The sequence below is a fragment of the Poeciliopsis prolifica genome, unplaced genomic scaffold (genome assembly GCF_027474105.1).
Source record: "Poeciliopsis prolifica strain line A6 unplaced genomic scaffold, Auburn_PproV2 SCAFFOLD009, whole genome shotgun sequence".
Lineage (NCBI taxonomy): Eukaryota > Metazoa > Chordata > Actinopteri > Cyprinodontiformes > Poeciliidae > Poeciliopsis > Poeciliopsis prolifica.
In genome coordinates this window covers 8,665,696-8,681,779 of record NW_026562384.1, presented here as the reverse complement: position 1 = coordinate 8,681,779, position 16,084 = coordinate 8,665,696, and the positions used below count along the sequence as shown (strand labels likewise).

The 16,084-nt window shown below is 40.5% G+C and overlaps 1 protein-coding gene across 2 annotated transcripts in view; it reads right to left on the bottom strand.

Moving 5' to 3' along the window:
• Positions 1–1,344: 1,344 nt before the first annotated feature.
• atrx (ATRX chromatin remodeler) overlaps positions 1,345–16,084 on the bottom strand; it is a 32,546-nt gene continuing 17,806 nt past the window's right edge. For both annotated transcript variants that reach the window (XM_055034047.1, XM_055034048.1), the window contains exons 30-34: positions 8,338–8,487; positions 4,630–4,746; positions 4,025–4,120; positions 3,813–3,941; positions 1,345–2,929 (exon numbers count right to left, since the gene is read on the bottom strand). In XM_055034047.1, the coding sequence (XP_054890022.1) occupies positions 2,708–2,929; positions 3,813–3,941; positions 4,025–4,120; positions 4,630–4,746; positions 8,338–8,487 (714 nt within the window). In that variant the 3' untranslated portion in view covers positions 1,345–2,707. The remainder of the gene's footprint in view (positions 2,930–3,812; positions 3,942–4,024; positions 4,121–4,629; positions 4,747–8,337; positions 8,488–16,084) is intronic.

Sequence of the window (16,084 nt, the reverse complement as noted above, 5' to 3'; positions counted from 1 at the left end):
CAGGTGTGCGGCACAAAGGAGACAACTTGTTGCTGCACACCGTGTTGCTAATTTTGAAAGGAGTTAACTAATTTACTTTCATGTTATGCTTGATGTGCTTTTCCAAAATGTTTTGTGAAGAACTTTGTGATTTTATCTGTGAAAGGTGCTATACAAATAAATCGCTCAATTCTGGATAAAAAAAAACAGAACAAAACACACTTATGGGACAAACAGCCAGTGGACAATAGAGAAATATTACAACCGCAAAATCCACTCCACGTCGTTCCCTTCGATTGTTCTTGGCGCAGTGCCGCCCGCAGGCGAGGAGGGGAACAAGTCTTTCAAGGCTTTGGATGGTTTGACGGTGCTGTGTGAAGTCAAACTGCACCAGCTGAAAAATCAAAGTCCAAGGTAAAAACCCACTTTAAGTACAGTTACATGAGAAGTACTTGTACTTCGTTACTTCCCATCCCTGGTGATTTGGCTTTCATTTGATTCAGGTGCGTTGGAGAACAGGCCGGGCGAGGAAAACAATCAGGAGCTAAAGAGATCCATAGGAAAAAAACTCTGGAAAAAAAACTGTTAGTGGCTTCAGAAGGTGAGATTAAGGCGCATTTAAGAACAGGAAAAGAGGTAGCCATTTGGGTTTTATTATTTTCGTGCTCTATAAAGCTTAAAGTTACAAGAGGATGCCAGGAACGGCTTCCGATCCAGCAGCATGGTAAAATGGTACTGGCTACTTATTTTTATGTTTTCTGGCACGGTACGTCACCTTCAAAATCACCAACACGTTTGTCAAATATGGAATGAATAATGCCGCACTAAATTTCAATTCCTTAAAGCAACCTTCGTGAATTTTCCATATCCTTGTTCTGTGCATAAAACTAAACCATCTTAGAGCCGTTTGAAATCTACACCAGACCCAGTTTCAAACCGCCTTCGGCTCCAGACCCAAACTCCAAACTAAGGTCAAAATGACAAAAAGCAAAAAAAATTAAAAAAAAAAATGCCATCTTTACTGTTTTAACAAATGTTTATTGTTAAATGTGGCATTTCAAAAGACCAAAGATGTAAATTTAAGTTGTGAAAGCTGGTTTAAGCTTCAAAATCTTTTAGAATCATGAGTCTAGATTTTTTTATTTTCTTTGCCACGCCCCGCACTGATCCAGACTTTAAGGAAAGCAAACAGACATTTCGAGATTGGGAGTGATCCCTTGGAGTTTCCTGATTGATTTTTTTTTTTCCATTTGAAATAAATGATTAAATGGAAGAGCAGAAATGACCAAGGAGTAACTCAAACTCCAACATTCCTCCAAGGAAACTGCAAACAGCTGTCTATAAGCAGGACTCCCACACTCGCTGTTCATTGTGTTGGTCACTTTATTAAATGTTATATTAAATACTTATGAAGATTATAGCAGTTCATTAATGGCAAAACACATCGGTGTATCTGCTAACGCAAGAACATTCTTCGATAATGGGCGAAGTAACTTATTCTACATTTAAAAAACACAGCTTGTGCAAACATAGAAGTCAACTCTTGGTGAGAACAATCCACCTTCCTCTTTCTAAATGGCGACACCGGTTTAAGCTCTTAGAAGAAAGAATGTGCCAAAGTAGAATACAAGTCGTCCAGGGACCCTGCCTGGTGAAACATCAGCGTCCAGGAGAGCATTACTCACAAAGCACCGGACGAAATCAGCCGCGTATAATAAGAAATCCAGTCGCTCGCTCCTCCTGTCCAGTCCATTCTGAAAGGGATATTTCGAAATGTCAAAGACAGATTCGGAGCAAAGTTTGGGCCCTGTGACACCCAGCTGAAGAGGCCCGAGCTTTGCACACCCACCCAATCAGGGGGGAAAATCAACACGAGTGAAACAAATGAACAAAAGAAAACAAAACGAAAAGTAAATGAATGAGCAGGAACACGCAGTGCTATGCTAGGCAACACGCAACAATAAGAATGATGTTACAAAAAGATCGGAGCCAGCAGGCAGTTCTGGACGACACAAGCATTCCATTAACATTTTCAGCGACAACTAATGTAAACACTTAAAAGCAGAATAGAAAATATTCACAACAAATCTCAAGTTTTTACAGAGATTTTTTTTTTTTTAGGAAATTATATAAGGCCATTTTTTTTTCTCTTTTTCTTGGATGTTTTTAGCTTCGTCTACCTCCTGAAATAAGCAGGACTTTGCAGCACCGAAAGCTGTTCTAGTTTCTTAGATATTTGATGAGGAATCACTAATGATCAGAGCTTATCTTGTCCTGTAGTTCTGTAACCAATGGTTGTGGTCCCACTTGGATGTTGGTAGGCATTTAAAACCGTATAAAAAACTGAGTTTAAATAACAAGGAAACCCTTTTTGAAGGGGAAAAACAATACAATGCTAAAAAGCATTGGGGGTAAAACAGGTTTGTTTTTGTTAACTACATGAAAAGTGATTCTACAGATTTTGAATAACATAAAGGTGGTATATACATTCCCCCCCCCGTCAACCTTCTGGACAAACCTTTAACACAGTCATGTATACATTATATTTACTGTCTCTCAGTGAATCACAGCACAACACTATTCAATCAGAGGCCCCAGCAGACAGCAGTCTCTGCTTGGTTACGTTTGAGCTCTGAGTGGTCTCACAGCCAGTTTGTCACAGACAGCAGGGGGGGCTGCTGGGAACCAGATTGTCCATTAGTGGGATGAAAGAGGCCCCGAGCTGACCCTACATGCCCTGTGAGGGGCCCGGGTTCTTGCCGCCGCCTTGATTGCCGCCCATGCCGTGGAGGCGCTGGTAAAGCCCGAGCAGATTCATTTGGCTCATCCCGCCTGCCATCATGCCGTTCTGCAGGGCCAGCTGGTTCAGGTAGGTGGCCTGGTTGGCCATGGCCAACTGCTGCTCCTGCACCTTCCTGTTGGTGATCAGCTTCTGAACGTACACCATCAGCTGGGGAGCCGCAGACAGAGACGGCAGTGTTCACAACAAAAATATATGAAGATGATCGTAAGTCAGACACACAGATATGAAATGTATACAGATAATAAAGGCATCACATTTTGTTTGGTGGGTTTTGATGTGACACACATTTATTTATTATATATATTTATAGTCAGCGCCATGAATAAATATTTTGCCATTAGTGCATCTCCAAGTCTTTTGAAGTAAGCCTCTCAGCTTTGCACAGCTCTAGAGGGAGCGTCCAGGCTGTTTGTGTAGGGTTGTTATAATCCAGAACAAGGTGATCCATGGACAAGGACAATTCAGTTTCTACACACCACAAACCTGGAAAACACTTCCAGAAAATTGCAAAGATGCTGAAACACCAAGTTCCTATCTGTATAAAGCCAAATTACATCAGTGTGATAATATTTTCAATTATTTAATTTTAAGTACAAATTGATTGAGGTTATGGTTTTATCTACATTCTGCCACAAACATTTGTGATCTTGATGTGGCCTGAAACAAAAGCATGATCCACTAGATTTAAGGGAGTCTGGGTGAAGAACGCAAAATATTTGTTGATTTTTTTAAATACAATTATAAAATAATTCAAAAAGGGCCAAAACATGTTAAGTTTGCAATTTTAATATGAAACTACATGGTTACTACTGTAAGCATGTCATTTTGAAGTGTTCTTAGCCTGTCATCTATTTTGCATGGCATTATAATGTACATGTGAAAGAGCTACACAATTTTGTACAATAATTTGAGAGTTCAAAAGTATCATTATTATTCCAAGGTAAAATGGACTCAGATCAATCTACAAATGCAAAAATGCAAAGGTATGAGATTCAAAACTACAACAGTGTTTTCTCAGCCGTTCTCTCACCGTTTGCTGCCTGTTGAGGACCTCTCTGTAAATGCCTTCCCTGCGCTTGAGCTCCATCTCCACAGTGGCTTGGTGCCTCAGCGAGAGCGCCTGGACCTGGCTCTCTGTGAGCGTTGGGTTGTCCTTCCACTGCAGGGAGAAGGTTTGTTCAAGATTAGGAGCCATGATCCACACCGATTTAAAGCCCGGCTTGGGCAGCTTTTAAAACTCACTATTCTGGCAATGATGTCTTCCATCGACTCCCGAGCTAAGGCTTTCAAAGCGTTTGTTGCTTCAATGACTTTCTGCCGTCCCTGGTTTATGAGGTCCTGGATGAAATGTAGAAGAGAAATGAAACATTCAATTAGAAACAGGCGAGATTTTCACTGCAGCAAAGAGTGGACGTCTCAGGGGGTGAAGACAATCATGGAGTCCATGGACTTTTTTCATTTTTTTATATACAGTGAATAAAAATAGTACAAAGACTCCCTGCAGTGACAAACCAATAGTAAATGTCTCCTATGGAGTTCTGTATTTTTATTGTTCTCAACACTTCCAGCAATTCCAAATAAAAAGAGCTTCTATAAACATGAAAATTGGTTGAAGTTTGAAGTACTTTTGACTTGCATTAAACACCAAGCTGCCTCTTGCGGAGTGCATCTCTCCTCCCTCAGTGACTGTGTATTAATAGCCACCCCAGACATTATGAACTGGTCAGCCGCTGCTAGACTGGTGTCACAATTAGGAGCGAGAGGGGTGGTGGAGGGGTGGTGGAGGGGAGGGACGAGGAATGTGGGGCGCCGTGCTGTGGGGGAGGCATATGGGGCTCATTACTTACCTCCAGCTGCTGGTTGGACATGGTGGCCAAAGCTGCCATATTGAAGGAGAAGTAGTTAGATGTGCCCATGTCTGGCTGAGCATAGTTTGAAGCGTAGTTGGTCCTCATCGACAGGCCCTGAGAAAAACAAGGTCGAGAAACAGGCAGGGGAGGGGGTGGAGGAGGTAGCCATCAATTAGACTGAGCTTTAGAGAACAACCGTTTATCGAGTCCTGTGGTTGATGAGAGACAAGGTATCTCACAAAATATTACAAATCTGATCAGATTGGAGATGCCTGATCAGGGCTTTCTGGTTCAGGGAGTCCATTTTAACCCTTAGCTGACCACTAATAAGGCTTTGTATTAGCACTGATGATGAGATCAATACCCGAGTGTTGAGAACTATGAATGTGGTTTCATCTGCCAATTCAAACCCTTCACCTGCATTCAGGCCTGAATACAGGTAAAGTGGCTGAAAACCAGCCCTCAAGGTATTTAATAATCGTTTTGTTATACATTTGAATTTCCTTCAGTGTAATTTAGCTGTTAACTTTATGGGCCACTTCTGAGCTAACAAGCAGTCATTTTAAACATCGTTTTCTTTTTACTATCTACAATAAAAACCTGGACATGTTTAGAAGACAATGGAAATAGCGAGTTATTTTAGGGAAAATGTTACTTTTCTGTTGCGCAGTCTACAGATGGCATGACTGCTTTGTGATCACAGGGTCAAGTGTGAGGGATTTAGAAACGGGGTTTGGCCCACAGCTGGACAAAAGTTGGGATGAAAAAAAGTCAGCACCGGTCTTCAAATGTCACCAGTAGAACCAAACAAATTTGTTGCTTGATTGAAAAAGTGGCTATTAAGCTTCCAACAAAGACATAGCACTTTCATGGCCAGTTTTTGTGTACACAAATATTAAAATTAAAGGTTTTCCCCAACAATTCAAGCATTTTCCATCCTTCAAAATCACATTCACAGTGAAAGAGACCGTGTAGGCTGCTGCAGCTGCTGGTCTCTGTGTCATGTGACCTCTTCTGCCTGTGCTTAGGCAGGCAGAAGAGGACGCTAATGCCAAAAGAAAACATTAAGGTTTGTTTACACACAATTACCTAAAACTAGAGAAATGCGTTATCAATAAGTCATATCAAAACAGAGCAATAAAAACAGCACGTTTAGTTTAGAAGTTCAGAAAACTGCTTTGTATAAAAAGACGTCAGGAGACTGAACCTGTATCTGTCGAGGTACGTCTCAAAAAAAGCTATTTACAACAGCCAATAAAAGCAGTGGGATAAAAATCACTACTTCAACCATGCAATTCTGATTCAATGCGGACTGCCATTTATTTTATTGCTAGTAGAACAGAAAGAGAATCAAATTAAGATCTGCCATTAAGATAACCTTAATGACTAGGATACAGAATCTCAGGTGAGATTCAAAGGACTGGGCTCTGCTTCTTGCCTTAAACTAAACATAACATAAAAGATCCGAGTTCATGTTTTTCCTCACGTCTTTCAAAACTTTTCTAAAATCCATCTGGAGACAAAAAAAAAAAAAAAAAAGTTACAGGATAAAATTCTGAACATTCATTCGGTGAGAGCAACATGTTTCCCAGTATCAAGCAGCTCCTGCTGTATTAAATGTGTGTGTGTGTGTGTGTGTGTGTGTATAATGACCTGAAGTAAACAGTCTTGTCTCAGTAAAGGCCAGCAGAATGCCGATGTTTGTATGTAATTGAGTCTCAGCTGCAGATGGTTTCCCCATGCCCTGTAATCTGGCCATCCGGTATGTAGAAGGATGCGTGTGTGTGTGTGTGTGTGTGTGTGTGTGTGTGTGTATATATATGTGTGTGAAGGGGGGGATAACGGGGTCTTTGGACCTGGTCAGAGACAGGTGTGCAAATCCAAACAGTACAAACCCTCCAAACAACCACAATACACACTCTTCACTTTTAACACGCAGCCATTCGAGAGGTTCAGGATGGAGATCACGTCAATGAAGTGTAAGAAATAATCTAGACTCAATTTTCAAATTGGGCTCAGATTATTTTAAAATCCTCTTCGGTGTGTGCATTAGAGGAACAAAGAACACAGCTTCAATTTTATTTCAAGCGCTAGATCACATTCTTGCCCTCCCCTCCCCTCTTCTGTTCATTGTAAATCCGATCTTATACACTTGTCTTTTTCTCGCCAGCACCAGTCGAACGTTACACTGAGAAGACATTATAACAGAGGTTGGGTTTCTTTACAGTTGTTGCTCTCGTAAATTCAAAACCAAAAACTGAATGAACCTCCGATGAACAGCCTGCAGTAGATGGGGAGCAAACACTTTTCCGGGCTTCTACACCTCCTACTTCAAAATGTCACTCTTCTAGTCACACGTTTCTACGTTTTCACTGAGTTTTTACTACATTCTAGAAATGTAATAAGAAAATGTTTACCTAGCAGGAATTTATTAGCTATATGTTTCACAGGTCATAAAAACAACATGATGCTTAATTTGGCTTTTGATTCAGCAAAGTGGTAAAGGGCTGTTACATGGTTTCTTTTTTTTTTTTTTTTTTAAGCATCTGGACCAACTCAGATCAGCTACGTTTTAATATTTATAGAACCACGACTTGGCAAACCTGGACTGAATCACCCTACACTAAAAGCAGATTCATTAAGCACAAGCTGGGATCAGAGATGGCTTTATTCCAGGATTTCTTCAAGAAACTTCTCAATAATTTAAATAAATTAAATATTACAAGTTAATCTTCTTTCACCCAATGCCTTTATCCCTATGCTAAGCTTCAACACCATCCAACAATGTTGCAGTGAGCAACAGCGAAATAGCCAAATAAGGGTACCGTTTTCAAATCAGCCCTCGTTAAGTATGTTCTTTCCTATGACAGAGGAACGACTTCTGGATAGCTGCCTAGATATACAATAAGCAGGTTTCCACAGCATAAACGTGATTGGTTTTTGCAGGAACCAATATATGGATCTTTACTGTGAGAGATTGTAGAGGTATGAACAATCATGATTTGACCTCAGAATCCATGTTCCTCCAGCAGATGGGAACTCTCCAGTTTACTGGCATGTACAAAAACTCTGAGGGAAAAGCTGCTTTTGCACACAGGACAGGAAAGAGAGAGAGCAGAGTGTTGGAAAAATAATCATTAGGGTGAATTAGAATCTAGGATTACGAGGAAAGAGAAGATTTGCCCTTGTACAACATTAGCCCCTTTCTGCACTTCTCCAAATAAACCCCCACTAATTGCCCCACAGGAAAGGAGAAGAGAACAATGGAGACGGAGAGCGAGGAGTTTCTAACCTTCTGTGAACCGACATCCTCACTTTGACAAGCTTTGACACTGCTTAGCCAACTTTAGAGATTTAAAAAGCTGAACCCAAACCAGTAGCAGCAGTTCCTGTCGTCTGCTTGATCTAGGTGATGACGGATCTAGCAATCCAACATTCGCAAACAAAAACAGGTTCTCCATGACTCCACTTCACGCTTTGACGTCAGGGTTTTCAACAACGGAAGGGATGACGACTGTGGCTTTAAAATTACACATTTGTTGGCAGAGTTCTGTCCTTTCTAGACAACTTAAGAAGTAAAAACTAAAAATCTACACTTTGTTTTGGAGCATAGAAAGAGATGCTGCATATTATTTCTCCAGACCAGGAAAACACCAAAACAAATTAAATTCTTGACCATGCTATCTGTGAGCTGATGTTTCTCACCTTCTTCTCTGCTTCATACTCTGCCCAGGCCGCCTTGCGGTCCTCCTCGCTGAGGGCTTCCTCCTCCTTGTGGTCCAGCAGGGAGTCATGTTCGTGATAACACACGAGCTGGTCCTTGTTGTTCTGCAGCATCTCGGCGAGGATGGGATCCTAGAGAGGACGCAGAAGCAGAAGCAGACATCAGCGTGTCCAGTGTCAGATAATCCCTGTGAGTTCATTATAAAGCAAAACAATCTGTTCAGTCAATTCCAGACACAAATTGGATTGTAGTTTTCTGGTTTCCATGCCTGCATTGTTATTGAAAACAACAGCAGAGTGAAATTAAGACAACATGGTTTAAATTACGCTCAGTGCTGCATTCCCTTCGCTCAAGTTAGCTTTGCTTTAATCTGAAACTCCGTCAATGTCAGGTTGGCTCATTTACCAGAGCATTCAAATGGGGCTTCAGCGCTCGTTCACCACCCTTCCCTGAATAAAATGCGTGTGAACTTAGTTTAAAAAACAAAAGCCATGAATGCTATTGGCATTAGGTAAAACTGAAACATCAAGCCATGAAATTAAGCAGTGATTGCAAACCTGTGGTGAATAAATTTAAAATAAACACCAGACCAGACAGAGTGAAACCGGACCCTCCAAAGCGCGGAGGGGGACGGGGGGAGCTGGGCGATCGGCAGGACGACTTCAGAGCTATCTCTTGGGACTCTGTGCAGAGCTTCTCACCCACACACGCTGCAGCGACTCGTGGACCTGGATCTTGAACCCACTGGTGCTTCTCAGCCACGTGTGTTTATGTTTCCTGGCCATCGCTCTCAATCAGGACAGAACCGGGCCACCCTTAAACAACCAAACATTTGGAAGCGGCACGCAGCGAGCGACTCCACCGCAGCTTTACCCTCTAATTAGGACATAAAAGCACAGAGGGGTTTGATGGCCCGATTAGGATAAAAGGCCAGGCTTGTTTTCTCAAAGAAAGGGGAAGAAAAGGTCAAATAAATGCAGCCAGTGCCACCAGCAGTGGGAGTGATGGAACACTGAACAGGTAGTGGGGCCCCATTTTACCCCTGAGAATAAGGCCAACAGACTACATAATTATGAAAATACTCACACCCTATGAATTATAGCGTATTTTATCACTTTGCAACCAGCTTCAATTGATTTTAGTGCGAGTCGAGATGATTAAACCACAGGTGTTCAACCTGCGGCTCCGTAACCACAAACTGGTTCTTTGGACATTCTACAACAGCTCTTAGTACCTGGCTAAAAGTGACAAAGAACCAACTAATGTTTTTAAATCCAGATGTAACAAATGTAGGTTTTAGCAGTAAGCAATAATTCCATTTAATTTTTGCAAAGAATGACATTAAAAGTACCAATAATATGTTTTTAGATCAGTTTTTTCTAGTCAGATTAGGATCTATAGGCTTTCCATCCTACATAAAAAAGATCCATCCTTTTCTTGCAAAATTACAGTTTTCATCTAATTTAAATCCTAAAAAATATGCATAAAATTGTGGTTCTTTAAAAATGACACCACATTGAGTAAGCCATCATGTGACTGTAGTGGCTCTAAACTAATTATATTTAACTGGCCTGAAAGAAAAAATGGCTTTTTAGGTTGTAAAAGGTTGTAGAACAACAAGTCTGTGTCTAACAGTGGACTGAAAAAAAGAACGAAAAAAAAAAAAACATGTTTTTAAGAAAAAAAAAAAAACTGGAAAGTGTGGCAGTACTTTATAGAACCATGTATGACTGCGACTCCAGCTGCTAGTCTTTTGGGACTCCATCTCTGCAAATCTTGAGACTGAACATTTTGCCCATTCTTTGAAAAACTAAAACTAAAGTAACTAAAACTCAAACTCAGTCAAATTGGATTGAAAACATCCAAACAACAATTTACAAGTTCCACCACAGATTTGGGTCCGCTTTGGTCTCATCTGTTTCCATATGCATTCATGTCCATCTCCAACAGGGCTTGTAGCAAACCCCAGATAGAACATATTCTGGCTTTCTTCAAAAATGGCTGTCATCATCACTCTTCCATAAAGTCCAGATTGATGTACAGAACTATTGGGTGATGTCTGCAGTTCAACCAAAGTTAACCACCTGGATTAATGACCTGTCAAGTTCAGGTGGCTGTCATTGCTTTCTAGGTTTGCAGTTTGTGCCATACTCTTAACTTTCAGATTATGCCTGAACATTTCTCTATGAGATGTGCAAAGCTTGGGATGTCTTATAACCTAACCTTGCTTTAAACCTCCCCACATATTTTACCCTAACCCGTCTGCTTTGCTCCTCAGAATGTCGTTTGTTCACTAATCTTTCTGATCAAACCTGTACCTTTACAGCACAGCTGCATGTTTCCATAGGTAGTAACATTACACACATTTCCATTAATAATTATACAATGTCTGAAGATAATATTTGTTGCAGTAGATTTAGTTTAGGAGTATGAAGATGAATGAGATGAAAACATTTGGTGGCATTTGGTGTCCAGATTTCTTTAAGTGCAGCATTTTGACCAAGGGGACATTGAAATCTACACCGAAACCAGACGGGAAACGCAACTACTTTTTATCGCTAAAACAAAAAGAACGTTTTCCTCCAAAGTCATGAAAGAGAAGAGTTTCTGGCTGTTAATGGGTCAGTGGAGCTGCAGGTCAAATGACAGTACAGACACTCCTGCTGGTAAACAGTGCATTCTGGGATACTCAAGTCATCCCCACCGGCGATGGCTCTGGGGTGGTCCGGTCCATCTTCTCTCCTGGAGCGCTACGTGTGTGTGTGTCCTGAGGCAGAACTAATGATGTAGGTAACCTGACCTGTACCATTGTCATCTTCATGAACATGCAAAGGGAAGCCTATCAATTTGCTGTGTGGGGGGAGGAGGGGTCACAGACAGTGGGTGGGCAGATGCATAGAGCAGAGGCGTCAAGACCTCACATTCAAGTCAACTTTCACCTGCTTATACATGACGTCGCCACATTTGGCATCAGAAAATACACCCTGGTTCATATGAAGTGATGCAGCCCATGGATTCAGTTTATTTATTTAGTACGTTCTGTCAAATTTATACCGACTTTAGAGCTTAAAGCAATAAACAAACCAGGTTGTTAGGCAGCAGACCATGCAGCTTCACTTGTTTAAGCTAATTTTTGTCCGTATGACTTGTTAAACGCTAGAGGAGTTATTTTGCTGCTGGAAACTCCCCACACTCCCCAAAAACATAAATTTTTGAACATGAAAATGATCTCCCAATAGAAGGCATTTCTCTTGGGGGAATCCTGTGAGCCAACCCAAAAAGGCAAAAAACAAAACTGTTGATCTAAACACAACAGCTCTCGCGTAACAAAGACAAAAAACTTGCAAATAAACATAAGTGGGCCTCATGTAGACTTTACGGCTTGGCACAGGCATCTGACGAGTACGTTAACAGAACATACGTCCCTCTTTACTGGAAAATACATGATACAGATTAAATAAATAAATAAAAAACTAGCATTTTTCCCCCTCCATTATTAAGCATTTTGTCTAAAACATGTTGACCCCATTAAGACAAAATAACCATTTAATGTGTAACAAATGAAGAAATCAGGCGTTTTGCGATTTATACCTCCCATTACAACAACAATAAAGTTCATCTTAAAATGGAAAAATTTTACAGAGGAGCTTTTAAATGAACAATCCAAAGTGAAGAGGGCAGTAATGGAGGCAAACTTGACGTAAAACTAACCGTGGATAGCAAAGACTTCAGCCATTTCCTTTGAGTTGCTTTGAAGTTTGTATTCAACAGGATGTCTGCACTTTGATATGTCTTAAACATTTTTCATTCTTGACTAAAGTCACTCTGGAAAGTAACTTTAGTCTATCATAAGTTTAACAACAATTGTCTTCAGACCATAATAAATGACTTTAAATTTGTTTTATATATCAAGGGATGACGACTAGACAGGTTTAATGAAAATGTCCATCATCTGTAGCGACCAGTAAAACGACACAACAGCAGCAAACCAGTAATATATGCACTTTCTACGTGGCTGCTGCTAACATTTTCTCAGGGAAAATCCTCTGATGCTTTAGGTATGTTTGTAGCTTCAGGACAACCCTCAACTCAAAGCCACAATGTTTTCACACCCTCCAGGCCCACGGTACAAGTCCACCGGTTTATCCGCCTGTCAGTCAGTTAACAAAGACACAAAATCATGCATTTCACAATCCCCTAAAAACGACACACATACCACTTTTTCATGAAAACAAGCCTCGGCTAGCAGCATTATGGGGGTCTACTTCTCTAAAAGCTCATCACAACAGACAGCCAGATGAAGTAACTGGTAGGTCAGGAGGGATTCAGGAAGGATTTAACAAGACTGGGTGGCAATTTTTTTTTTTTAACAAAAACTTTTTTTTTAGACTCAACTACCATTTAGAGGTTAGCTAAATGTTAATGTCTGGTAATTGGCGTTTATAACTTAATGCAAAGTTGTTAAATACAGAAAGGTACTTCTGGTGTTTTTTCTTGCTTGTGGAAAAAAAATTAAGGATAAAGACAAAGGTGGAACACGAACATTCATTTCGCACAAATCAATTTTAATCTACACAAATAAAAAGACATGCCGAGAAAGGAAAGTTTTGTGCACCGATTACCAGACAAATCAATTAAAAGTGAGCTAAAAGTAAGAAAATGTCATCTTTTGCTATTCTGAAATGACCCCATCTTTGTTTTAAAATACTACAGCTCAATATAACTTTCCCTTTGCTCCTCAGACAAACAAATGACAACTTGCATCAAGATGTCCTCAACTTTGTTGTTCCCATTTAAGCAGGTTTCAAACACCCACATTTCTGGGTGTTTACTAAGAACCAAAGAGTTACAATTTTCACATGAAGTGCTAAAGGAAATCTGTAAAAATGTCATTATGGATAATACAGAGCGATTTTACTGTTTTTTATATGAAAAGTGCACACCTGTACAATCAAAAAAGATTGCACAAATGCAAAATTAAACCACTGTTTTGTGAGAAAACCATGAGGAAGAACTACAGGTTTGATTTAAGCCCAAATTCAGAACAAGAACCAGCATCAAATCTGTCGAGCCACACCAGTGTCTCCACAGATTTCCCAAGAGACCAGAAAACTGAAAATGAGCCAACACCTCTTGGTTTTTCTCACCCACAACAGCTCTGAGTTTGGCTCTCGCCATCATTAGTTCTTTCTTTCCACCGGCAACCCGGCAAGATCAGGCATGTCTTTTCAGAGGTGACAAAATGCAGTTAAGAACAAACAACTGTCGAGTAGATCCAAAAATAATTTCTAATACGGTCATCATTAAAATAAAAACTCCCATGAACCACTGATCAATTGTATATAATGAGATTTTTCCAACCAATGATGGCTTCCTACATATAATGAGCCAAGCACGGCATGCTTTATTGCTCCGGTCTGCACCGCTGCTCGACTTCAGCTTGCCCACAGCATTTAAGTGTTCCTGTCGCAGCCTAACGACCACTGCAGCCATTACCTGCTGAGAGCAGGACATGGGCATGCTCCCAGCCTCCTGACGGCATGCGACACAGCAACATCTGCAGAGGCTGGGAGATCTGGATTAAAATTCTCAGGAGGGAGCCTCCTGCACCTTCTCGCTGTGCATGTGGCGGCATGTCAGATGAGAAAAGACAAGTACGACAAACACGAAGAGGTGGAATATAATCTCAGAGAGGGTGGGCAGGGATTGTCAAACTCATGTCTGGGCTACTAGTACCTTCTTTGTCATTAAGGGGAAGTGCGCTTGCTTCCTTTGTCTCCAATTAGATTTTTTGGAGGAGCACACAGACATGTTTAAGAGGGGGTTTAAAATAATGACCCTTCATCATGCAGGGAAGGCCAGAGGCAGATAGTGTTCAAAGTGAGTGCTGTAAAGTGCAAAGTCATAACAACAGATGCTCTTGAAGATGATGGGGAAACGATGCCGTGGGGTACTGGCAAAAAGAGAGGCAACATGAGTAAAAAAGGAGGGATAACAGGTGCTACAATAACCACAGCAGAAAACAAACAGCGACAGAGGGGAAATATTAACCTTTAGTGAGATTTTCTGCTTGATTCAAGTTGGAATAAAACAACAACAAAAAATTGGTTGTGAGTTGTCTGTGTGGTGGGATTGTGAATAAAATCTCTATTTTTTGTGGAAAGGGGGAAAAACTGTTGTGGCTCAAACCGTTTCTCCTTCTGAACTTTGTTCGCTCAAAGTGAAGAAGAGTGTCTGACTCATCTTCACATCATCCCAAATAGCAAATTCCTTCCATTGTGCTGCAGTCATGCTGCCACACTACAGTTACCCCACTGGCAATAACAGGTCAGTCTGTTAATAGGTTCACTAGCCTGTGTCTTCAGTACAACTGCACATAAAGATCAACTGGCTCATTAAGGACTACAGGCTTCCAGCATGCAGCCGTTTAATGAACTCTCATCAGAAACTGGGCGAACACGTCTGCATCCCACAATTATAGACATCATGTTCAAATGCAGTCAAATTGGTGACATTTTTATGGAAAACATTACATTTATACCTTTGTATCCGGGATCTTGCTGTTTCAATAGTGATGGCTGAGAGTCGAGGGAATGAAGACCTGCCTGTGAATCAAGAACTTCACTTTTTGGCTAAACTCATTATTTACCATAACAGACCAGAGAACCAACCCCACTACTGCAGATGAAGCCACAATCCGACTATGCCTTTTATGTAACATTTGCCTTTTTTTGTAAAAAGAATTTCAGTATTTGCTTGTCCTGTGTGAACAGTTCATGTTAACTTGAATGACCAATATGAAAACCTTCTTTTGCATTTTGACAGCTCATCAGCATACGAGTTTATTTGAATAAAAGAGTGCCATTTCAAGAAGTTGCTTGAAAATGAATGAAAAATTAAAATATGAATCGTCAATCATTTTTCAGAAGGCTATCTGCAGAAATATTTATATTTTTTGTAATGCCATGTTATGACAAAAACAAAAAAATGTTTTGCAATGTCAACTTTTTGAAAAGCAATTTTACGCCCCAGCAATCACATGAAAACACTGGAACATCCTGCAGAGACAACGATGTACTCCTACTGCTCTTCTTGAAGAAAAGGTTGACTCTATAGAAAACAATTTACCTTTTTAATGAACAACAAATAGGCAAATATTTTGGGAAATTTCACAAAGTGGTTCCTCTGAACTCCTTATTTCACTCGCTGTTGAAAACTGAATTGAACATTTCAGGAAACCGTCACAGATAAATGTATGACTGAGAAGCAACGTGTAAACTGTTATGAGTGTGTTGACACCGTGATGGAGAAGCTTTCATGTGGAACCTTAAAACAACTTTTAGTCCAAATATGAAACTGGCCTATTTAAAGGAATGAAATGAATGACCCTGGCCTCCCCTGCAACAACTATGACAGGTTCAAATATGGTCATCTGGACTGTTGTGAAGACAGTAGAAAACAGGTTGGGCTACTCAGCAGATCTAGTAAAAGGCCACAGCAAGAATCTTTTGATCATCTAAATGGAAAACAAATTTCCTGCAAAGACTGACTGTTTTACAATCCATTTAAAACGCCAGCAAGCTGGATATAGTGTTTCTTTTATCCGTTCTGTTTACAGACTTCAGAGGTAAAACCACTTCAAAAACAGACCTGAATAAACCAGACTGCGAAAGGTAATGGGTGGAAATAGATGGAACGCACTCAAGGATCAGCGGAAGGTAAAGACCT